The 25,172-nt window shown below is 42.8% G+C and overlaps 1 protein-coding gene across 4 annotated transcripts in view; it reads right to left on the reverse strand.

The window, feature by feature from the left end:
- Positions 1-2,376: 2,376 nt before the first annotated feature.
- Positions 2,377-25,172, reverse strand: part of idh3a (isocitrate dehydrogenase (NAD(+)) 3 catalytic subunit alpha) — a 34,787-nt gene continuing 11,991 nt past the window's right edge. For 3 of the 4 annotated variants that reach the window (XM_078430088.1, XM_078430090.1, XM_078430089.1), the window contains exons 5-11: positions 23,487-23,674; positions 18,669-18,802; positions 13,468-13,570; positions 13,297-13,361; positions 8,385-8,469; positions 6,872-7,024; positions 2,378-2,993 (exon numbers count right to left, since the gene is read on the reverse strand). In XM_078430088.1, the coding sequence (XP_078286214.1) occupies positions 2,910-2,993; positions 6,872-7,024; positions 8,385-8,469; positions 13,297-13,361; positions 13,468-13,570; positions 18,669-18,802; positions 23,487-23,674 (812 nt within the window). In that variant the 3' untranslated portion in view covers positions 2,378-2,909. Of the gene's footprint in view, positions 2,994-6,871; positions 7,025-8,384; positions 8,470-13,296; positions 13,362-13,467; positions 13,571-18,668; positions 18,803-23,486; positions 23,675-25,172 lie in introns of all 4 variants that reach the window. The other variant, XM_078430091.1, reaches the window with a different exon arrangement.

Genomic DNA, 25,172 nt, shown 5'->3' on the forward strand with positions numbered 1-25,172 from the left:
TCCAGAGATGCTGCCTATCCCGTTGAGTTACTCCAGCATTTTGTGTCTATCTTATATTATGCATATAATGGGTTGAATATTTTCTTTCCTCCTTTCTGTCCCTTCCCCCAACATTTGCTCAGGAGCTAGCTCTTGATCCACTTCATTTGTCCAGCAATTTCACAGATGCTATTTGTGGAAACAAATGTATGTTCTGCAAGGGTTATTTGTGGAATCAGCAACACAGCTTTCAGATGAAAATGCAATGCACAGCTTCCAAATGCATGGAGATCTAACAAACGTTCACATGATTTGAAGGCCGCCTCACACCACCCGCCTTTATTCGGCGGCTGCCAGAAAGTTTTGAACTGGCCCCTCTTGTTGCTGCCCAGTCACCTTGGAGACTTCTAGAAAGTCTGCGCAGTTTCTAATATTCCACAGACCGCTCAGCGGCGTGGAGGTAACGAGTGGCCCGGCCTCGGCTGCTGCTCCCTCCCCTGCCTGGCCGCGGTTCCCTCTGCTCCAGGGACAACTCCATGGATCATCGCTCCTAAGATGGGGCTTCCCCTTCGAGGACATCCGAGCTGTTTTCTTCCTTTAATAACTGGGCTGTCATAGACTTTCCCCTAAAATAGTCCGGACCAAACTCCGATCCTGGGGGGACAGGGCTTTCTCCATCGCTGCTCCCACCCTCTGGAACTCACTACCCCAAACCGTCAGAGACTCCTCCTCACTCACCACATTCAAAACATCACTGAAGTCTCACCTGTTCAGCACTGCCTTCAACCACTGACCATCACCTCACCTTCTGTCTCCTTTTTCTGTTCGTTTACTTATTTATCTATTTATTTTCTTCTCTAAGTTCTAGTAATCCCTGTAAAGCGTCTTTGTGTTTGAAAAGCACTATATAAATGTAATGCATTATTATTATTATTATTAACGTACCTTTTTAATATGTTGACAATGGATAGATCCACGTACCTTCCCGTTTCTGCATCCTTGATCTTCAAATGCATCAGCTGAATCTTGCCAGCCATTTTGTGCTCCATTTCTAACTTTGCCCAGAATAAAAGGTTTCTCACAGTAGCAATCTGTGGAGTATCCACACTCACATATTTACCCAGTTGAATTTCCAATGTTTCTTTTGTATATATGTTTGATAATAATAAAGTTGAAATATAAATAAATCTGTGTAGTTGATATGCCTTAGTGTATGAACATACACTAAAGATGAATAAAGGGGTGGCTTTCATATGGTAACACATTTTTATCCAAACCAAACATGTTATCCATTGGGAAGGTCTGTGGGCTGACACTTAACTTTCCTCCACACGTGCTGATCAACCCATGCAATTCAACAGCCATAATAGTTTGCTTTCATTTTAGATTGTCATTTGCTGCATTACCCATGTATAGTTTTGCATAAAGATAAACTGGTGCCATACCATACAGAGATACATATACAGACCACCAATGACGACAGAACATTCCATTCAAAAGCTGCACCTTCTTTCTCCAACCCTGTTGTTCTTGCCAGGATAACTGTGGCAGAACTGGTAAGAAATAACCATACCAAAATCAACTTTAAGTGAAATAGAAAAAAATACAAATGACTGAAATAATTCAGTGGGTCAGGCAGTATCACTGGAGAACTTGGAGGCGTGATGTTTTGGGTCAGGACCCTTCTTCAGACTCAAGGTGCAACATGTGTAGGAAGCAACTCTAGATGCTGGTTTAAACCGAAGATAGACACAAAATACTGGAGTAACTCAGTGGGACAGGCAGCATCTCTGTCGGGATGAAATGGGTGATGTTTTGGGTTGAGACCCTTCTTCAGACTTCAGTCTCAATCCGAAACGTCACCCATTCTCACCGCAACATGTTGAGGAACTAATTTAACCTCAGAATTGAAGGTATTTATTCACAAAATGCTGGAGTAACTCAGCAGGTCAGGCAGCATCTCAGGAGAGAAGGAATGGGTGACGTTTCGGGTCGAGACCCTTCTTAACCTCAGAATTGAAAATGTTAAAACACTGCTGGCATCACCACAATTGTACCTGGTGTACTTGGGATACTTCAAACTCAAGAGAAATGTTAAAGACAAAGAACATATGTTTTCAATCTAAAAGCTGCATTTGCTTTGAAGCAGAGAATATCAATCTTCCTCTCAAAGACATACACATTACCAAATGTAAAAAACAGCACAATTTAGGAGAGCTTTAGAATATAATTTTAAAAATACAAATATAATTAAGAGCAGCTTTGTGCTTTGATGAATTTAGTTGAAAATTGGCTCATCACAAAACAGCATTTTTAATCAGAGCTTTTAATTCACCAGTCAGCAAGCTGATTAAAAAAACACAAGATTGTGCCTTAAAGAACCATTTAAGAGTTTTATTTGGTGTACAAGTTTTAGTAACTTAAAAAGTATTAACAGGCCATGATTATTTGGCCTGGGGAAAGTAGGCCAGTTTTCATCAACATTTATTTAAATAAAAAACATACTGCAAAAGAGCAAGGAAATTGATTAACACCAAAATCCCACATTCATTAGCAGGATGAAAGCAAGTTTAGATTTTTACATTGAAAACCACCATTCAGGGAAATAACAAAATACAAGAAACTATTTTGAGAACTGCTTTAATTAAGTGGAATGGAAGTAAATAATGAAACATTATGCACAATCTGTAGCAGCTTTCTATATAAAAATGATAATACTCTGGGTCAGGACAAAAATACTCAGTATCAATAATAAATAATCAGAATGCCACTAAAGACAGCACATTATAAATTTTTACACGAAGGAAATGTAAAATAGCAGGACATTTAAATGACAATGCATAGCTATTGTTGACACGGATGATTCTGTACAGCAGAGTTGGTTTTGTAGGGTAATGAGAGTTGAATATTAGAGCAAATATTGTGCTAACTCAATCCTGGTCCCTCACTCTTCGGCAGATTTCATTGGTGAATTCAGAACATTTAGAATTGCCACCAAGATCTTTGGTTAGAGTCTGTCAAAACACAACATAAATAGTCCAGTTATGAGAATGCATAAGATTTAAACATTTCCGAGTCTGTGCAGTCTTGTGGCTACATCTCAAAGCCAGAAACCGAGGTTCAATCCTGACCATGTGTGCTGTCTGTGTGGAATTTGCACATTCTCCACCAGATTTTCCCAGGTGTGGCAGTTTCCTCCACCTCCCAAAGACATGCAACTGAGAAGGTCAATCGGCACTTGTAAATTTTCCTTGGCATTTAGGCAAGTAGTAGAACATGGGAGGAGTTGTTGGGAATATGTGGATAATAAATGGGATTAGACTAAATGGGTGCTCAATGGTGAACATGGATTCAGTGAGTTGAAGGGTATGTTGCAAGAGTCAAGAGTGTTTTATTGTCATATATGTCCCAGATAGAACAATTAAATTCTTACTTGCTGCAGCACAACAGGATATGCAAACATATAAACATATATGTAAACAACATAATAAACGAGAAAATAAAAGTTCAGTGTATTTCCATCTACACACACAGAAACATACATGTATATGCTGTATGACTTAAAAAGGGTCAGTGGGCCCCAACATTATTAATCATGTCATAGAAACATAGAAAATAGGTGCAGGAGTAGGCCATTCGGCCCTTCGAGCCTGCACCGCCATTCAATATGATCATGGCTGATCATCCAGCTCAGTAACCTGTACCTGCCTTCTCTCCATACCCCCTGATCCCTTTAGCCACAAGGGCCACATCTAACTCCCTCTTAAATATAGCCAATGAACTGGCCTCAACTACCTTCTGTGGCAGAGAATTCCACAGACTCACCACTCTCTGTGTGAAGAAATGTTTTCTCATCTCGGTCCTAAAAGACTTCCCCCTTATCCTTAAGCTGTGACCCCTGGTTCTGGACTCCCCCAACATCGGGAACAATCTTCCCGCATCTAGCCTCTCCAACCCCTTAAGAATTTTATATGTTTTTATAAGATCCCCCCTCAGTCTTCTAAATTCCAGCGAGTACAAGCCCAGTCTATCCAGTCTATCCTCATATGAAAGTCCCGCCATCCCAGGGATCAATCTGGTGAACCATCTCTGTACTCCCTCTAAGGCAAGAACGTCTTTCCTCAGGTTAGGAGACCAAAACTGCACACAATACTCCAGGTGTGGTCTCACCAAGGCCCTGTACAACTGCAGCAGAACCTCCCTGCTCCTAAACTCAAATCCTCTTGCTATGAATGCCAACATACCATTCGCTTTCTTCACTGCCTGCTGCACCTGCACGCTTGCTTTCAATGACTGGTGCACCATGACACCCAGGTCACGTTGCATCTCCCCTTCTCCTAATTGGTCACCATTCAGGTAATACTCTGCTTTCCTGTTCTTGTCAAGGTTTATAATCCTCTTGGCTGTGGGCAAGAGGCTGATTGCTGAGCAAGTCCCATTATTGACTTGAGCACAGAGCAACACTCCAGTGCAGCACTGATGCAATGCTGCGCTGTGAGAGATCCCTTTATGTTTAATGATTTCTGTCTAAGGTAGAAACAGAAGACAACATGGTGAGATAAAAGTCAAAATGGCACTGGAGAGGGAACAGAGGAGATTCGCCAGAATTTTGCCTGGGACTGAGTATTATTGAGCTGTAAGGAGAGAATGGAGAAGCTCGGTCTATTCGCCCTGAAGCAGTGAATAAGAAGAGACATGATCAAGGTATACATAATTATAAGTATTATAGATAGGGTGAAGACTGAAGGGAAAATTTCCCATCAGATGGAGATAAAACTAGAACTGGGACAGCGCAATAGGGAAGAGATTTAGAGGAGATTCTTGTGTAGGTAAGAACTGCAGATGCTGGTTTAAACCAAAGATAGACACAAAATGCTGTAACACAGGACAGGCAGCCTCTCTGGAGAGAAGGAATGGGTGACATTTCGGGCCGACCTTTTCAGACTGAAAGTCACAGGAAAGAAGTGATCCTTCCTCACACCGAGAATGAGGGGTGCACTGGAATGCAATGCTGGAAAGAATGGTTGAAACTGGGTCACTGACAGCATTTAAGAAATGTCTGGATGAGTGCTTGAATTAGTTTAAACTGTTGCTTTTTAGTTTTTTTATTTTCATTTCCCAACATTCAGCTTCCCTGGTGCAAAAATGATGTCACACATCCATGGCTACATTTTGGTAAATCTTATTCACACACGCCAAAACGTGCACCTCTTTGCTAAAGTGGAGCGTTCACACCGAGGCACAATACTCCATCTGTGACCAAATTAAGGCAAGGTTCATCACAACTTCCTTACTCTTGTACTCGATTGTAAAACCCAGCATCCCATTTGTCATTTTAAAAAATCGCTTTTGCTACTTGCCCTGCCACTTTCAATGATGCCTCTAGATTGCACTGTCCTTGTACGTCTTTTGGACTTGAACCTTCTGCCTCTTCTCATTCTTCTGGTCATGAACGTCACATTTCTCAGCATTAAATTTCACCTGCCTTCCATCTCCCCATACCACCAGCTTGTCTATATCTCCTTGAAGGGTATCATTACCAGCATCAGTTTACTAAGCCTCCAAGTTTTGGGTCTTCATCAACATTGGAAATTTGTGCCTTGTGCATTCAAGTAAGAAAAATAGTAGCCACAGTCCCAACTCACAAGAAGCCTCACTGTACACTTCAGTCCAGAAAACCCCTTTACTACTACCACCGTTTTAAATTATCTGAAAGGGGATAAATATAAAAATATCTGGATTATAATTTCTCCTGCCTCAATCTCGTTCAAAACCCACACCTACTTTCATTACTGTCTTCCCTTTCACTGGTAGAAGTTCTCACATATTGGCCTGATTCAAAAGAAAAGTTGCTCTCCCAACTTGAGAATGGAGACAAGATCCCAGATTAAACGTTTGAAAGGAACAATAGTGCTTGAGACAATGCAGTAGACAATGCCCCGACCATCACACAAACCAACCTCCCTTCCTTTGACGCCATTTATACCTCACACATCCTCGGCAAGGCCAGCAGCATAATCAAAGAAGAGTCGCACCCGAGCTACTTCCCCTCTCCCCCTCCCATCAGGTAAAAGGTGTGCAAGTGTGAAAACACACACCTCCAGATTCACGGAGTTTCTTCCCAGCTGTTATCAGGCAACTGAACAATCGTACCACAACTAGAGAGCAGTCCTGAGCTATTATCTACCTCACTGGAGATGCTCAGACTATCTTTGATAGGACTTACTGGTTTTATAGAGTCATAGAGTGACATAGCTTGGAAACAGGCCCTTTGGCCTAACTTGCCCACACCGGCCAACATGTCCCAGCTACACTAGTCCCACCTGCCCACGTTTTGTCCATATCCCTCCAAACCTGTCATATCCATGTACCTGTCTAACTGTTGCTTAAACGTTGGGATAGTCCCTGACTCATCTACCTCCTCAGACAGCTTGTTCCATACACCCACCACCCTTTGTGTGAAAAAGTTATTCCTCAGATTCCTATTAAATCTTTTCCCCTTCCCCTTCACTGGTCCTCGATTCACTTACTCTGGGCAAGAGACTCTGTGCATGTACTCGATCTATTCCTTTCATGATTTTATACACAAAATCTTGCACTAAATGTTATTGACATTATTCCTTTTATCAGTGTTTCACACTGTGAATGGCTTGATTGGAATGTATTATCTTTCCACTGACTGGTTAGCAAGCAACAAAAGCTTTTCTTTGTACCTCGGTACACGTGACAATAAACTAATCTACTATGTTTCGCTCAAATATTGATTATCCAGCTCGAGGGTCTAATTGTAAACCAGAGTCACTGCACTGCATATCAACTTTCAACACCACTCAGCTGTTCAGAAAGTTCCAAAAATCACAATTTATTTTGGTAACAGATTTGTTGTGCCTACCTTTCCATCTTTAATTGTTTCAAAGCAGGCAGTTTCTATTCTATTAGCATAGTCATGAAGGTCGATGTGTCTCAACATCATCACAGCACTTAGCAGGAGTGCTGTGGGATTTGCAAGATCCAACCCAGCAATATCTGGTGCGGTACCGTGAACCTAATCAGGGCAAAGAGAACAGAGCAATTAACAGGATTGAATTCTGATACAAAAGACTCAAAAGTTTCTATATAATCCACAATTTCATGTTTACAAATTAGAAGGACAATCACAATCATTACATCCTCACTGTTTTCAGATGGAGGCCAAACTCAACTCTACTCTGAGCTCTGAAGAATGAAGGACGACATATCAAAACAAAGGGTGATGTTGACCTGCATCCAGAGAATCTATCATTACAAGGTTAGGGGACAGTCATTTAAAAGAGTTGTGTCGGATGTACTTCTCGCAGAGAGGAGTGAATCTCTGGAATTCTCGAGCTAGACGGCAGTGGAGACTAGATCATTGGGGATATTTAAAGAAGAATTGGATTAAATGTTTGAACGATCAGGGTACATGGGGAAATGGAGTTGAGGTTTGTGCCAGAACAGCAATCACAGTTAATCACAATCACAATCACACCTGCTATTTTCTAAGTACAAAATGGTACTGGAAACGTGACAACTCTTGTGTACTGCCTCAGTGTAATCTACTATCTTACACTCTTGTACTCAAGTGTGATTGTGTCTATGTGTAGTAAGATTGTTAATGAACCATAGGTAAAAGAATGTCCTTGCATCTAAGTACAGATGACTTTCAAATACCATTGAACCATGTCCCTGCCAGCTGGGAAGGCAGACTGCTGAACCAGCAGCCTCCAGGACAGGCAGCAATACAGCCCAGTAAAACAAGTTTGCTGACAACACCAAAATTGGGGACGTTGCAGACAACGATGAAGGTTTTCAGAACAGCGCAATGTCGATCAGCTGCAGAAATGGGCAGATGGGAGCAGGTGAGAGGAGTTGCACTTTGGGAGATTGAATGCAAGGGAAGAGTATACAGTTAATGGCAAGACCCTTGGCAGCATTAATGTGCAGACAATCTTGGAGTCCAAGTTCATAGCTCAAGGAAATGGCAGCACAAGATAGGGTGGGAAAGGCAGCGGATGTGATGCTTGCCTCCATTGCTAGGTAGATTTTCCACACTTTCACATTTCCTTTCAAGTTCTCAAATGCCCGGAGACGTATTGACCTCAGGCGTAAGTTAATATAATGATCCAGTCTCCACAGCCTTGCAGGTTGGAGAACTCCAAATGTTTACTGCACACAGGGGTATAATGTGACAATCAAAACATCTAAACCTAGGTGCACAATTAAAGTCTGGAGCAGCCAGGTGCAGAGAAGAGGGGAAAATATATCTTACGGAAACCTTCAGTAGCCTTGTGCACAGAGTTCCAATGAAAGATACAATTCATATAAAAACGGACTGAATAAACCTAATTCAATTTTATTTTCATTCGTGAAAAGATAAGTCATCTTACAGACTCAAAAATTGCAACCCCGTTTGCTCCAATGTTTCCACTTGGCGTAACTCCCAGTCCTCCAATCAGTCCAGCACACAGATCACTGAAACAGAAAGAAATAATGACGGAATCACTTGGGTTGTTATGAATGTGCTCCGTTTTACACCCAAGGCTTGAACGTGTCAAGCAGTCTTAGTTCCTGGCCTTGTCTGGTCTACCCTGAAACCCACTCCAAATCATACTCTTACATCCTCTTACTCTTTCCTTGAATCCCTGATGACTGTAATCATGCTGTTCACACCTTGGTATTGAGCTGGAAAATCTAATCTATATCCAGTCGTGCCTTTCCTGCACAAGCCCCCTTCTGACTGAGAACAGATTACTGACGAATAAGCCTTTTGACCAGGGCTCTGTTCACCTCCGAGTATGTTTTGATGCTGCCATTTTCAATGTCAGTGCATCCTATAGGGTTCTCTAACATCAACATTGTGAGGGTCTGAACCAAAGATAATAGAGCAGAGAGATAGACCTTAAAAACCGTAGTATGTCATGGCGCCATTTTAGTAGGCAGAAACTTGCAGAAACATGTTAAAAGAAAAACAAAAATCTGTGAATTGATAGATGAGATATATTCTAAATTTTTATGGTATCATCACACATATTGTTCCCTCAAAACACTGATTACACTACGAGAGGCATTTCTAAATCTAAAATGGCGGATGTTACGCTCCTTTGCGTACTACACTTCAGTATAGGCGATTTCAACGGAGTGGTTCATCTTGCTCCTCTAGTATCTTTGGTCTGAACCAAGTCTGTTCCAGTTCCCATATTTCTGCTCTCATGCTTTTCATTTCTCACCCAGAATATAAACATATAACCATATAACAATTACAGCACGGAAACAGGCCCGTTCGGCCCTACCAGTCCACGCCGACCACTTTCTCTGACCTAGTCTCAGCTACCTGCTCTCAGACCATAACCCTCCAATCCCCTCCCATCCATATACCTATCCAATTTACTCTTAAATAATAAAATCGAGCCTGCCTCCACCACTTCCACCGGAAGCTCATTCCACACAGCCACCACCCTCTGAGTAAAGAAGTTACCCCTCATGTTACCCCTAAACTTTTGTCCCTTAATTCCCTTAATAGTTATGTCCCCTTGTTGGAATCTTCCCCACTCTCAAAGGGAAAAGCCTACCCACGTCAACTCTGTCCGTCCCTCTTAAAATTTTTAAAACCTCTATCAAGTCCCCCCTCAACCTTCTACGCTCCAAAGAATAAAGACCCAACCTGTTCAACCTCTCTCTGTAACTTAAGTGCTGAAACCCAGGCAACATTCTAGTAAATCTCCTCTGTACCCTCTCCATTTTGTCGACATCCTTCCTATAATTTGGCGACCAGAACTGCACACCATACTCCAGATTCGGCCTCACCAATGCCCTGTACAATTTCAACATTACATCCCAACTTCTATATTCGATGCTCTGATTTATAAAGGCAAGCATACCAAACGCCTTCTTCACCACCCTATCCACATGAGATTCCACCTTCAGAGAACAATGCAGAGTTATTCCCAGATCCCTCTGTTCCACTGCATTCCTCAATTCCCTACCATTTACCCTGTACGTCCTATTTTGATTTATCCTACCAAAATGCAGCACCTCACACTTATCAGCATTAAACTCCATCTGCCATCTTTCAGCCCACCCTTCCAAAAGGCCCAAGTCTCTCTGTCGACTTTGAAAATCTACTTCATTATTAACTACACCACCTATCTTAGTATCATCTGCATACTTACTAATCCAATTTGCCACACCATCATCCAGATAATTAATGTAAATGACAAACAACAGTGGACCCAACACAGATCCTTGGGGTACTCCACTAGACAATGGCCTCCAACCTGACATACAGTTGTCAACCATTACCCTCTGGTATCTCCCATTCAGCCATTGTTGAATCCATCTTGCAACCTCACTATTAATACCCAACGATTTAACCTTCTTAATCAACCTTCCATGTGGAACCTTGTCAAATGCCTTACTGAAGTCCATATAGACAACATCCACAGCCTTGCCCGTATCAATTTCCCAGGTAACCTCTTCAAAAAATTCAAGATTAGTCAAACATGACCTTCCAAGCACAAATCCATGTTGACTGTTTCTAATCAGGCCTTGTTTATCCATGTGATTATATATATTGTCCCTAAGTATCTTTTCCATTAATTTTCCCACCACAGACGTCAAACTAACAGGTCTATAATTGCTAGGTTTACTTTTAGAACCTTTTTTAAACAAAGGCACAACATGCGCAATGCGCCAATCTTCCGGCACCATCCCCGTTTCTAATGACGTTTGAAATATTTCCGTCATAGCCCCTGCTATTTCTGCACTAACTTCCCTCAATGTCCTAGGGAATATCCTATCAGGACCTGGAGACTTATCCACTTTTATATTTTTACCTCCTCTTCTTTGATCCTCATAATTTCCATCACTACTCTACTTGTTTCGCTTACCTCACATAATTCAATATCCTTCTCCTCGGTGAATACTGAAGAAAAGAAATTGTTTAATATCTCCCCCATTTCTTCCGGCTCAGCACATAGCTGTCCACTCTGACTCTCTAATGGACCAATTTTATCCCTCGCTATCCTTTTGCTATTGACATATCTGTAGAACCCCTTGGGGTTTACTTTTACATTACTTACCAAAGCAACCTCATATCTTTTTTTCGCTTTTCTAATTTCCTTCTTAAGATTCCTTTTACATTCTTTATATTCCTCAAGAACCTCATTTACTCCCTGCCGCTTATATTTATTGTATATCTCCCTCTTTTTCCGAACCAAGTGTCCAATTTCTCTGGAAAACCACGGCTCTTTCAAATTATTATTCTTTCCTTTCCACCGAACAGGGACATAAAGACTCTGTACTCTCAAAATTTCACCTTTAAATATCCTCCATTTCTCTATTATATCCTTTTCATAAAACAAAACAACACTTTCATCTTTCTATCCAGTTGAAAATGTTAATCTCCAGCATCTCCACTATGATAGCATCAATAATCATATCTTCCCCTCTCCATCAGCATTCTAAAGTAATCACCCAGTGATGCTACTCCCCCCTCTTCAATCACCATCACCCCCCCCACATTTCTTCCAACACAAGCTGCATACCTGCCCTCATCTCCTCCACCCCGATAGTCATGGGACCCTAAATTAAACAATACTACATTCCCTGGATCTGAAAGGAAAGCTGTCTATGTCATACAATGTTGATTTGGGATGCAATTATCCTGCAAAACCAAGGGAGGCCTCGAGGATATGGTCAGGAATCCCCGGAACAGTCACAACTCCCCGAAAATAGGAGAAACTTTACCACGTCGAGCCTAGGTCGGGAGAACATTGTAGAAACTGTGGACAAAGACTTGGGTAACAACTTGGAGACTCATACGATTATGTATAATTTTTCTACCTTCATTGTATTTCATACACTGTCCGTGGTTACAGAAAACTGTTTGGCGCATTGAGTCTGCGTGCTCGAATGACCTCATGCAGAGTTGGACTTGTTATGGCCAGTTACACAATGAGTCCTGTGCAAATCCATCCCTATAATGTTAGCAACCTCACCCCAAGCATACATCAAGAGACTTCCGTACATTTCTCAGGAGCTTCCTTCTGCTGCCACTTTAATTTTTGACTTTAGATTTGGGATACAGCGCGGAAACAGGGCCCACCGTAGTCTGCACTGACCAGCGGATCACCCTGTACACTACACACTGGGGACAATTTTTATTGTAGCCAATTAACCTGCAACTGTATATCTTTGGAGTGTGGAAGGAAACCAGAGCACCCAGAGAAAACCCATGCGGTTCCAGGGAGAAGGTACCAACTCCGTACAGACAGAATCTGGATTGCACCTGGGTCTCCGGAGCTGCAAGGCAGTAACTCCAATGCTACGCCACTGTGCTGCTTTCTGGGCTAATGTTTCTGATGGAGACCCTTTACACAAAGCAAATGACACTCAAGGAAAGCCACTCAACACCAATTAGATAAATCATGATCCACCAGATCTTCTCAATTTTCAGGAAAGGGCTTTTCTATTCTCACATACACCTTCTCTGGCCAATCATTTCTGTCTGTGTTTGACCCAGTAGCCACTGCATTTACCATATCATCACTCCTGCCTATTACTCCAACTGATCCCTTTTGTTCCCCTCCTGTCAGTTTACAACTTGTGATTCCTTTTACTTTGTCCAATGTTTTTCTGAAAGATTGCTGATCTCTCTTTCTCCACACATGCTACCTGACCCCAGTATGGGGTACTTTTGGTCTTTTAAACCAGCTCTTTGCAACTATTGTGCAAGAATTATTGTAGCCTTGGTGTTGTCAACAGATTTTACACAAATGGTGGCGCAGCGGTAGAGTTGCTGCCTTACAGCGCCGGAGACCCGGGTTCGATCCCGACTACGGGTACTGTCTGTACGGAGTTTGTACCTTCTCCCCGTGACCGCATGGGTTTTCTCCAAGATCCTCGGTTGGTTTCCTCCCACACTCCAAAGACGTACAGGTATGTAGGTTAATTAGCTTGGTGTATGTGTAAATTGCCCCTAGTGTGAGTAGGATAGCGCTAATAATCGCTGGTCGGCACTGACTCGGTGAGCTGAAGGGCCTGTTTCCACTCGGTGGGCTGAAGGGCCTATCTCTAAACTAAACTAAACGATATCCACTTGTCAACTATAGATCGGATTGAATGAAACATGCTCATATGACATCATGCACTGTTGCCAGCCTCTGACTTCCAGAGAATGACAAGCCCTACGAGCTATGTGGTATTAATCAGAGGACAAGAATTTCCTTCCAAAGGGCATGGAAAAAGCATGCAAGCACTGTATAAAGATAGCATTTAGACGTCCATGCTGGAATCACCAACCTTAAGATGTCACCGTAGAGGTTGGGCATTACAAGGACATCAAATTGCGATGGGTCCTGCACCATCTGAGAAAGGAACAGACTTTCTTTCAATATCTAAAGCATGAAAATCCTACACTGTGGATTTCATTTCAGGCCTCAAAACAGTACATTTCAAAGCCATGACACTTACGTTGAGACAGACTGTATCCAAGTACATTTCATTAAACTTGACATCTCGACTGTTTTCTGCCACTTCCCTGCATTTCTTCAGGAACAGCCCATCCGACATTCGCCTGCAACACACATTCACATAGTATTGAGTACAGAGTTGTCAACTGAACTAATAAACTTCAGATTCATGTACTGCGATACGCAGAGGCAATGCCCATAAATTGTCCCTAATGTGTCGGGAGTGGATGAGAAAGTGGGATAACACAGAACTAGTGTGAGCAGAATGGTCGGTGTGCCAAAGGGCCTGTTGGCATCCTCTCTCTCTCTCTAAACTACTGGGATATGTCCATTCTTTGATGCCCGTTGACTTCAGCTTTCCAAGGACTTCATGTCACACCTGGTCAAGCACTGCCTTGATGACAAGGGCAATCAGTCTCACCTCACTCCCAAAATCCATCTCTTCAGTCCATGGGAAGACCAAGACAGCAACAAGGTCTGGAATCCAATACTACTTACGAAAGCAAACTAGGCAGCGTGTAGGTTAATCATCAGTAGGTGCCATTTGAAGGGAACCGATCCAAAATAATCACCTATCCATGTTTTCCAGAGATGCTGCATGACCCGCTGAGACAAAGCCCTCCAGAACTGTTGTTTTGTAAACCAGCATCTGCAGTTCCTTGTCTCTCCACTAGAAAGCACTGTTGATACAGCTTTCATCATTTTGCTCACAAAATAATTTAATGTTAATTAGTTAGAACGGATAATTTTTTGTGAACAAGCATTGTAAATTTTCTCACATTGCTCGGCGGAGTGCCAGCATTGTAACTGTACTGGAAGAGGTGCAGTTGCTTCTGAAGAGTACAACTGGGAATAGACACAGAATGCTGGAGCAACTCAGCAGGACAGGCAGCATCTCTGGAGAGAAGGAATGGGTGATATTTCGGGTCGAGACCTTCAGACTCCTTCTCTCCAGAGATGCTGCCTGTCCCTCTAAGTTACTCCAGCATTTTGTGTCTATCTTCGGTTTAAACCAGCATCTGCAGTTCCTTTCTACACACAGTTGGGACCTAGCCTGGTCTCAATGTTTGCTCGATGTAGTGCCCTGTGCCATCTCCTGATATCACATCGAGTGAGGAGAATTGGCTTCCGTGAGTGTGAGGAAACAGAGTCGGATCCTTCGTCATTGTTTGCTCAAAGCTCTAAGCCCTACGAACACATTGACAATTCAAAACAAAGGTTTTGCGGGTGATACAGTGGTAGAGTTGCTGCCTCACAGCCCCAGAGACCATAGTTCAATCCTGATGACGGGTGCTGTCTGCATGGAGTTTGTACGTTCTCTCTGTGACCGCAAGGGTTTACTCCGGGTGCTCCGGTTTCCTCCCACACCCCAAAGACGTACAGGCATGTAGTTTCTGTTAAATTATAAATTGTTCCTAGTGTGTTGGACAGTGTTATGGTACTGGGTGATCGCCGGTCACTGCAGACTCAGTGGGCCAAAGGGCTTGTTTCCGCGCTGTCTCTCTAAAGTTCACCACCACCTTCCAGAGCAGTTTGGAACAGCTAATAAATGCAAACCTTGCCTATGATGTTAGAGGCCATGGGAGAATCTATCAGGAGCTATGACGCCATTCTCCTGAGGATACCTTGGCTTAAAGCCACAGTTCAGTCTCTGCTCGATATTGATCCAAGAATGTTGATAATTGGGATTAATTATTGAACACTCAGGGAAATGGTTGATGGACATAAGGAACTGCAGATGCCGGTTTACAAAAAAGATCAAGTGCTGGAGTAACTCAGCAGGTCAGGCAGCAACACTGGAGAACATGGATAGGTGAAAATCATGTCAGAGCCCTTCAAAAATGGTCGGGTTCTTTAGTTGGATAGTGTCACCGTTATTAATTGTAAACACCATTATCACTGCATACCAGCAAAATCCCAACTGTCCAAACCTACTGGACAACTGCTCAAATTTACCAGTTTCACGAAAACCAAACAGAAAGCCAGTCTTAAAATTTGTAAAAGAAAAATGTAAACACTCCAAAGACGTACAGGTATGTAGGTTAATTGGCTGGGTAAATGTAAAAATTGTCCCTAGTGGGTGTAGGATAGTGTTAATGTACGGGGATCACTGGGCGGCACGGACTTGGAGGGCCGAAAAAGGCCTGTTTCCGGCTGTATATATATGATATGATATACTCGTCCTACAAATACTTTTTCTGAATACGTCAACACATTGAAACCTTGTGGCTGCATCAGTTCTTATGCATGGGTATCATGTACAAACTGGAGGGTAGATTTCAATGCCAAACACAAGCCTTCCTAATGTAGGAATTTCTAGATATTGAGAATATTGGGCAAGTTTATAATATGGTTAACCCAAGAGCCTTACATACTGGAAAAGGATGATGGGAAAGGCCAACATAATGAAGCTAACTTAAACGTCATCTCAGATGAAGGAGTAATCAGATTATGGAAATGTTTAGATTGCAAGGCATAGTTAGCTGGAGCCAAGAAACATAGTTTGGAGAGTCTAGGACCAGAGGGCACAGCCTCAGAATAAAAGGACGTGCCTTTAGAATGGAAGTGATGAATTTATTTAGCCAGAGGGTGGATAATCTGTGGAATTCATTGCCACAGACAGCTGTGGAGTCCAAGTCATTGGAGTTTTTAAAACGGAGATTGATTAGGTTCTTGAGTAGCAAGGGCGTCAATGGTTACGAGGAGAAGGCAGGAGAATGGGGTTAAGAGAAAAAAATAGATCAGCCACAATCAAATGTCAGAGCAGACTCGATGGGCGGAATGGCCTAATTCTTCTCCTGTGTCTCATGAGCATGTTTGCAAACCGGGCTAAGGACAGTAAACTTGGTCATAACATTATAGGAGTCACTTTTTGGCGCCCATTTACAGAGCAAATGGAGCAACGGGTATCTAAGCACGGCTAAGTCCCAGCTGTCAAGCAGATGGCGGGAATTCCAACGGAGATTAAACAAGGATCAGACTGCAGAGAAAACTGGGTGACAGGCAAATTAATGCAAAAGTGTAAACATGTAATGTGAATATTCTAAAACTCTCCAAGTGTTTCTATGCCAGTGAAGCACTTTGCATTCTATGATTCCCTGTATATAAGGTCAAGGTTTCAATCGTTCAATCGTTTGATAAATTCACCACTGCTGTAAGAAATGTTCTTTGTGTGCTGTCCTGACCACAGCCATATTTAACAAGGTGACTGGGTCCCATGCGAAAACCAGATTCTGATCAAATATACAAGTCCCGAAAACGCCTCCTTTCTGCACGGAATCCCAAATGTCTTGCTCCAAGCACCTACTGCGCCCAATCTCATTTACTGAATGATTCCCAATTTAAAAGCTTAATCTTTTCTTCTCTCTCTCTCCAACTCTTGCACTAGTTTCTTCTACAAACATCCCCACAATCGCTGCCGCTTCCTCACCTACTTTATTTTCCTGCACTTTGTCGTGACCATGCTGATTCCCATCACATTCCACATCTCTCTCCCTCAGTTCACTAGCCATTTGGTTTAGTTTAGTTTAATTTAGAGATACAGCGTGGAAACAGGCCCTTTTGGCCCACCGAGTCCGCACCGACCAGCGTTCCCCGCACATTAGCACTATCCTATACCCACTAGGGACAGTTTTTACATTTACCAAGCCAATTAACCTACAAACCTATACGCCTTTGGAGTATGGGAGGAAACCGAAGATCTCGGAGAAAACCCACGCAGGTCACGGGGAGAACGTACAAACTCTGTACAAACAGCACCCATAGTCGGGATCGAAACCGGGTCTCCGGCGCTGCATTCGCTGTAAGGCAGCAACTCTACCGCTGCACCACCGCCCACTGTGGTTCACACACCTTCTGCACCAATCAAGTAGGTGAGGTCTACATCTGAATTAGATTGTCAGCGATCTAACCAGCTGCCCATGATATTCAGTGACATTACCATTGCCAAATACCCAATATCAGCATACTGGGATCACCACTGATCAGAAACTCAACAAGTCTAGCCACAAAGTATCACGGCTACAAGAGCACGCTGGAGGGCAAACCTCCCACTAAGAGGGAATCACCACCCCACAGATCCTCTCATCATGTGCAAGGTTCGTCAGCTCACGGTGGATACTCTGCAATTGCCTGGATGAGGGGAGTTCCAGCCACATAAAAGACCTCGGATAATTCAGCCTGCTTGATGGCATTCTATCCACCCAGCTAAACAACATACAGACCCAGCTAAACAACATACAGACCCAGCTAAACAACATACAGACCCAGCTAAACAACATACAGACCCAGCTAAACAATATACAGACCCAACTAAACAACATGCAGACCCAGCTAAACAACATGCAGACCCAACTAAATATACAGACCCAGCTAAACAACATACAGACCCTGCTAAACAACATACAGACCCAGCTAAACAACATCCAGACCCAGCTAAACATCCAGACCCAACTAAACATAGACCCAGCTAAACAACATACAGACCCAGCTAAACAATATACAGACCCAACTAAACAACATGCAGACCCAGCTAAACAACATGCAGACCCAACTAAATAACATACAGACCCAACTAAATATACAGACCCAGCTAAACAACATACAGACCCTGCTAAACAACATACAGACCCAGCTAAACAACATCCAGACCCAGCTAAACATCCAGACCCAACTAAACATAGACCCAGCTAAACAACATACAGACCCAGCTAAACAACATCCAGACCCAGCTAAACAACATCCAGACCCAACTAAACATAGACCCAGCTAAACAACATACAGACCCAGCTAAACAACATCCAGACCCAGCTAAACAACATCCAGTCCAGCTAAACCATATACAGACCCAGCTAAACCATATACAGACTCAAAATTTATCACTGCTCCTTCATTCAAAAAACAAAGTACCGGAGGAACTCAGCGGATCAGACAGTACCTGCGGAGGGAATGGACAGGTGGCATTTAGGGTATTATGCTGATCACAGAGGATACCAGCAGCACCCAGTCCCTCCACAGATGCTACCTGACACACTGAGTTCCTCAGGCACTGTGTGTTTTGCTTGAATTCCAGCGTCGGCAGTTCCTTGTGCCTCCATTTCACTGTTCCTTCATGTCGTTCAATCTAAATTCAGGAACTCTTGCCCGGAGAAGGTTTAAATACAAGCAGCTCCTTCCCAATAAAACCAATCCATATCCACTTACATGATGTTGGCTTTGTGCACAGCCGTTACCAGTTTCCTGTTATTGTTCCTTGAATATTCAAATGCAAACTCTGCAATCCGCCTGCTGGCATCCTCTGTGATCAGCTTAATACTTTGGACCACCCCATCGACAATCTGCAACATGGGCACAGAGGCACAAAAAGTTTACAAACCACTCACTCAATCAAGCTGCTTTTATTCAAGGGATAAAAATTCTGGAAGCCAAGTAACAGCTGGATCAGAGGTTCACGAGATTGATCCCTGGGATGACGGGACTGTCATATGAGGAAAAATTGAAAAGACTAGGCTTGTATTCACTGAAGTTTAGAAGGATGAGAGGGGATAAAATTATAAATAAAATTATTAAAGGACTAGACAAGCTGGATGCAGGAAAAATGTTCCCAATGTTGGGGGAGTCCAGAACCATTCTTAGAATAAAGGGGAGGCCATTTAAAATTGAAGTGAGAAGGAACTTTTTCACCCAGAGTTGTGAATTTGTAGAATTCTCTGCCACAGAGGGCAGTGGAAGCCAAATCACTGGATGGATTTAAGAGTTAGATAGAGCTCTGGGGGCTAGTGGAATCAAGGGACATGGGGAGTAGTTGGGCACAGGTTACATGATCACAATGAATGGCGGCGCTGGCTCAAAGGGCCGAATGGCCTCTTCCTGCACCTATTTTCTATGTTTCTATGTTACCTTGCCTCGTGTCTACTTGCACACAAAAAGCAAGAGGCAATTTTCCAAGGGTCTTGAGGACAGTAAATATTAATTGGAAGCGTTTGAGCTGTACCAGGCATTACACCAGAGCTCCTTACATCTACCAGCAGTTTACTTGAAGAGGACATCAAATGACATTCTGAACCATTTCTCTCAGCCCATAATGTGCTGAAGCACTTTCCACTGTCCCAATAGCATCTCTTGCCGGAATCAATTAACCTGCCACTGACCAGAAACAAAACATTCTTTGCACAGCCGATGATAGGATGCACTCGATTTATCCACCAAGTTATTCAAGGAGTTACATAAATCTGACATCCACTGATCTTTGTGGAGCATGCAAGACTCTTCACTCAGAGAGTGGTGAAGGTGTGGAATTCTCTGCCTCAGAAGGCAGTGGAGGCCAGTTCGTTGGATGCTTTCAAGAGAGAGCTGGATAGAGCTCTTAAGGATAGCGGAGTGAGGGGGTATGGGGAGAAGGCAGGAACGGGGTACTGATTGAGAGTGATCAGCCATGATCGCATTGAATGCCGGTGCTGGCTCGAAGGGCTGAATGGCCTACTCCTGCACCTATTGTCTATTGTCTATTATTCCCAGCTGGAATTCAAACCCGAGACATTAAAAAACATTACTATGCCCTGCTATTGTAAACAGCAAAAGATTCCAAATGTATATTGCTAGTTGGCTTCATGCAATCATAGTGGCAACTCACCCATTCTCCTTCCACCTCTGCTGCAGCAAGCACCCATACCCAATGCTCCCTTCTTCTCCCAGCCCCTACTCCCAAGTGCCACCCTACACCAGTGAACTGGCACTCTACCGAGCCACATTTATACTCGAGAAGAGTACTTACTGTAGCACTCAATTTGCTAAAGTACATGTAGCTAAAGAGTGATTAAACAATGAAGAACCTTCCTTAAAATAACTTAAAATAAGGCTGAGATGATGATGCATTGGATAGATGAGAGCAAGAGCCACAGTTGAAGTCTCCAGCCCAGGCACCATCTCGCATCATCCACAGATTCACATTGTTCATCATATGGGCAGGACAGGTACCACAGGCCACAATGCAGCAACTCACAATGACACCTAGAGCACCCAGCAAGTTCCTTGCCCATTTTCTTGAGCATGCTACATGGAGCTGGAACTGGTTATACGGTTATATCCCTTGGTGTTGCCCTATCAGCTATTTAATGGATCGTAGACATACGAGAATGCATTCACGATAATCCATTGAGATTAATCCAATTTCAATTTGAGTAAAGACATCACTATTTGAGCTTGATTAAACTAGTAAAAGAATACTGGACAAGTTGGCTTTATGATTCCAATTTTTACAACTTTAAACATGAACATGATAGCTGTAATGTTCTGCAACAATGATTATTTTACATCTTTTGAAATATTGTTCATTGTAAAAAAAAAAACACAATATTTGTAGCAGCATTATTGCAGGATTGATGGAACTTGGACAACTTTTGAACCTGTAATTTTATTTTAGTCTCACTAATGGCAGAAAATCAATCGCAAAATGATCTGAAATTCTGTCCATGCCTAGGCTTTGCTAAACATGACGGGGATCAGACTAGTTTGGCAGAAGCCAGACACTTGTATCTGTCTTACAGGTAAATATGTTCCCAGAAAATAGTCTATATTGCAAACCCACATCACCTGTGCATGCATCAAGAAATATGATTTGAAAAAAAAAAAACTTTGTTTAGTTTAGAGATACAGCGCAGAACGTAGCCTTCGGCCCACCGAATCCACGCCGGCCAGCAATCCCCTTACACTATCCTACACACACTCGGGATAATTTACAATTATACTAAGCCAATTAACCTACAAACCTGTACCGTCTTTAGAGCGTGGGAAGAAACCAGAGATCCCGGAAAAAACCCACGCACGTCACAGGGAGAACGTACAAACTCCATACAGGCAGCACCCGTGGTCAGCACCAAGCAATTCCACAAATATTGATTGTAAACAAAATATTGGCCAGGACGCATGGGATAACTACCATCCTTACTGTAAATACAACGAGGAGTCTTTTACATCCTTCCTGCAGAACCTTCACGATAAACCTCTCAATGAGAGGAATGGTGGGAGGGATCATTCACATGCAGCTGATCCAAGCCAGCCAGGAAAAAGGAGGAAGACACCGAGTGCTGGAGTAACTCAGCAGATCAGGCAGCATCCTAACTCCAAGAAAGATCATGGATAGGTGATGCTTTGAGACCGTTCTTCAGGCAGATTGTGGGATGGTGGGGGGTGGAAGGAGAGAAAGCTGGAAGAGAGGAGGGGCACTACAAAGCCCTGCAGGTAATAGGCCGATACAGGTGAGGAGGGTTATTTGATAGGCAGATGGTTGGACAAAGGCCAGAAATGAATAGACAAAAAAATGCGAGGTAGAAAGATTGAATAGTTGTGAAGCTAGAGGAGGGAATAGGTTGAAAGAGAAATAGGTGCGAGTGTGGGTGGACAAAGGGGAGAAGATAGAAGGGGGGGGGCACCTATAGAGGAAGAAGGTGAAGGTTATGTAGTCATACCATTGAATGGAAGTTGGACGCTCTCCCTGACCCCTGGAACCCACTCTACAGGTAGGCAAGCAAGAACTGGGTTGAAAGTTGACACTGTTTATGTGTATGGGCACATTTAATAGCCTTACATATATTATCAATATATATTATCCAGGACAAAGTGAACAGATTGAATGATCTATAGATTGTGTACAGTTTTGGCCTCCTAATTTGAGGAAGGACATCCTTGTAATTGAGGCAGTGCAGCGTAGGTTCACGAGATTGATCCCTGGGATGACAGGCCTGTCATATGAGGAAAGATTGAAAAGACTAGGTTTGTATTCACTGGAATTTAGAAGGATGAGAGGGGATCTTGTAGAGACGTATAAAATTATAAAAAGGACTGGACAAGCTACATGCAAGAAAAATGTTCCCAATGTTTGGGGAGTCCAGAACCAGGGGCCACAGTCTTAGAATAAAGGGAAGGCCATTTAAAACTGAGGTGAGAAGGAACTTTTTCACCCAGAGAGTTGTGAATTTGTGGAATTCACTGCCAGAGGGCAGTGGAGGCCAAATTATTGGATGAATTTAAGAGAGAGTTGGATAGAGCTCTAGGGGCTAGTGGAATCAAGGGATATGGGGAGAAGGCAGGCACGGGTTACCGATTGTGGATGATCAGCCGTGATCACAATGAATGGCGGAGCCGGTCCAAAGGGGTGAAGGGCCTCCTCCTGCACCTATTTTCTATGTTTCTATGAATAGATTGATCTGTTCGTACTCCTCCAATTTCATCATTATGTTTCCAATGCAAAATATAGTTGAACTCAAGTTTAGCAACACCTCACGTTTTGCAGTCACTATTGAAATGACTGTCAAAAACAATGTTGAGATGGCAGATCACTTTAAAACTCTCCCTCAATGCATCTAATCACAGTATCAATACTGCTTCACTTCCCTCAGAGCAAGCACAGTACATTAGAATTGTGCACACCCCTGCTCGCAAAGTATGGTATACTTGCCTTCATCTGTTGGGGCATCGAGCACAAGAGCCAGGAAGTTATGTTGCAGCTGCATAGCAATTCGATTAGACTGCATTTGGAGTAATTATCTGTAGTTCTGGTTGCTCATTACAAGAAAAATTTGGTGGCTTTAGAGAGGTCTACCAGAACGCTGCTTGGATTAGAGGGTATTAACTGTAAGGAGAGATTAGACAAATTTAGATGGCTTTCTCTGAAGCATTGGAGGAATAGATAGGGAAGACAGTCAAAACCTTTTCTTAAATTTCAAAGACTAGATGACAATTGGAAGATCAGAAAGGCAAATGTGTGGGGCAGGTTTTTAAACCTAATTACACACACACAGTGGTGGGTGCCTGGACTGTGGTGGAAGCCGATATGATAGTGGCAATTAAGAGGCTTTTGGATAGGCACATGGATATGCAGGGATTGGAGGAATATAGATCACGTGCACGCAGAGATTAGTTTAACTATGCATCATGTACGGCAGATTGTGGGCAGAGCGGCCTGATCCTGCACTATACGATGTTCTATCACAGAAATAAAACAAAATCAAAGACTGTACTCACCAAATGTTCTATGCCACTATATTCACCTTCTGTGTTTTCTCTAATGGTAACAAGATCCACATCATCGTATGGAGTCTTAAAACCTTCAATAGACACACAAGGACGCACATTTGCGTAAAGATCAAAGGTCTTGCGAAGCAGCAAGTTCATTGAAGGATGCCCAGCTGCAATTGGAGTCTTCAATGGCCCTGCAAGTTTAGAAGTCTGTTAAATATTACCCAGCAAGAAGTAACTGCAGTGAGCAATTACACAATGTCAAGAAAAACTGCACACCAAACTATTGACAAAAATTACAAACTCATATTCCAGAAACAATCTAATTGTGTTGTCTCATATTGCTTTTAGTTTATATAATTTAAAAAAAAATCTAATAGCACAAGGCAAGCATGGGCATCAACAAAGTTTTATTTTACAATTCAATTTTTCAGAACATGGTGTTACTGGCAAGGTCTTCTTCTGCATTCCCTCTCTCTCCAACCCTCTCCTACCCAAGTCACACCAGCTTCTCGTTATCACCCAACAAACAGCTAACAATGGCTTGTTTCCTTTATCATTGTTACTTTTTTGCATATCTTTCATTCATTGTTCTATATCTCTCTCTACAATATTGTCTCTCTTGTTTCCATTTCCCGTGACTTTCAGTCTGAAGAAGGGTCTCGACCCGAAACGTCACCCATTCCTTCTCTCCAGGGATGCTGTCTGTCCCGCTGGGTTGCTCCAGGTTTTTGTGTCCATCTCCAGGTTTATTACCCTTCCCCAATAACCCTTGTGCCGAATTACCTTCCTTCTGCTTAAATTACAATGAAAACACAAAGTACTTGTGCTATAACTCCAGGATAAACGCTCAACTAAGAAAACCAAGCCCAAAGCTAAAGTATTATCTATCTAACTAAGATACTCCCACTGGATGGGGATTTCTAGGGTTTCAAACCAAATGCATTGACAGAATTTTAATATTTTTTAAAAATGGAAGCTATGCAACTTGGAATATGGAGGCAGTAACCAGAAACTGCAGAATCCGGTTTATAAGAAATGACACGGAGTGCTGGAGATAGGCAGTATTTCTGGGGAACATGGACAGGTGATGTTTAGGGTCAGGGCCTTTCAGGAGAACTTCTTCAAGTTAGTCATATCTTGAGGAGATTTTGCAGTGAAGCAGTCAAAATGTAGAAACAAGGAACTGCAGATGCTAGTTTACAAAAAAGGGACACAAAGTGATTGAGTAAGGGGAGGCCATTTAAAACTGAGGTGAGGAAAAACTTTTTTCCCCAGAGTTGTGAATTTGTCGAATTCTCTGCCACAGAAGGCAGTGGAGGCCAATTCACTGGATGGATTTAAAAAAGAGTTAGATAGAGCTCTAGGAGCTAGTGGAATCAAGGGATATGGGGAGAAGGCAGGCACGGGTTACTGATTGTAGATGATCAGCTATTATCACAATGAATGGCGGTGCTGGCTCGAAGGGCCAAATGGCCTCCTCTTGCACCTATTTTCTATGTTTCTAGTTGGTTAGTCAGCATTTCTGGAGAACATCGATAGGTGGGGTGGGAGCTGCTTTACATCCTTGTCGTCCACCCTGGGCAGTTCTACAGAACGGGCAACATTTGCAGCAAAGAGTCAACTACTGTACTCTGAAGCACCAACTGCCACTTTTGATTGTTGTAGTTGACATACGAAAGAAAGATCGAT

The sequence above is a fragment of the Rhinoraja longicauda genome, chromosome 38, assembly GCF_053455715.1.
Source record: "Rhinoraja longicauda isolate Sanriku21f chromosome 38, sRhiLon1.1, whole genome shotgun sequence".
NCBI lineage: Eukaryota > Metazoa > Chordata > Chondrichthyes > Rajiformes > Arhynchobatidae > Rhinoraja > Rhinoraja longicauda.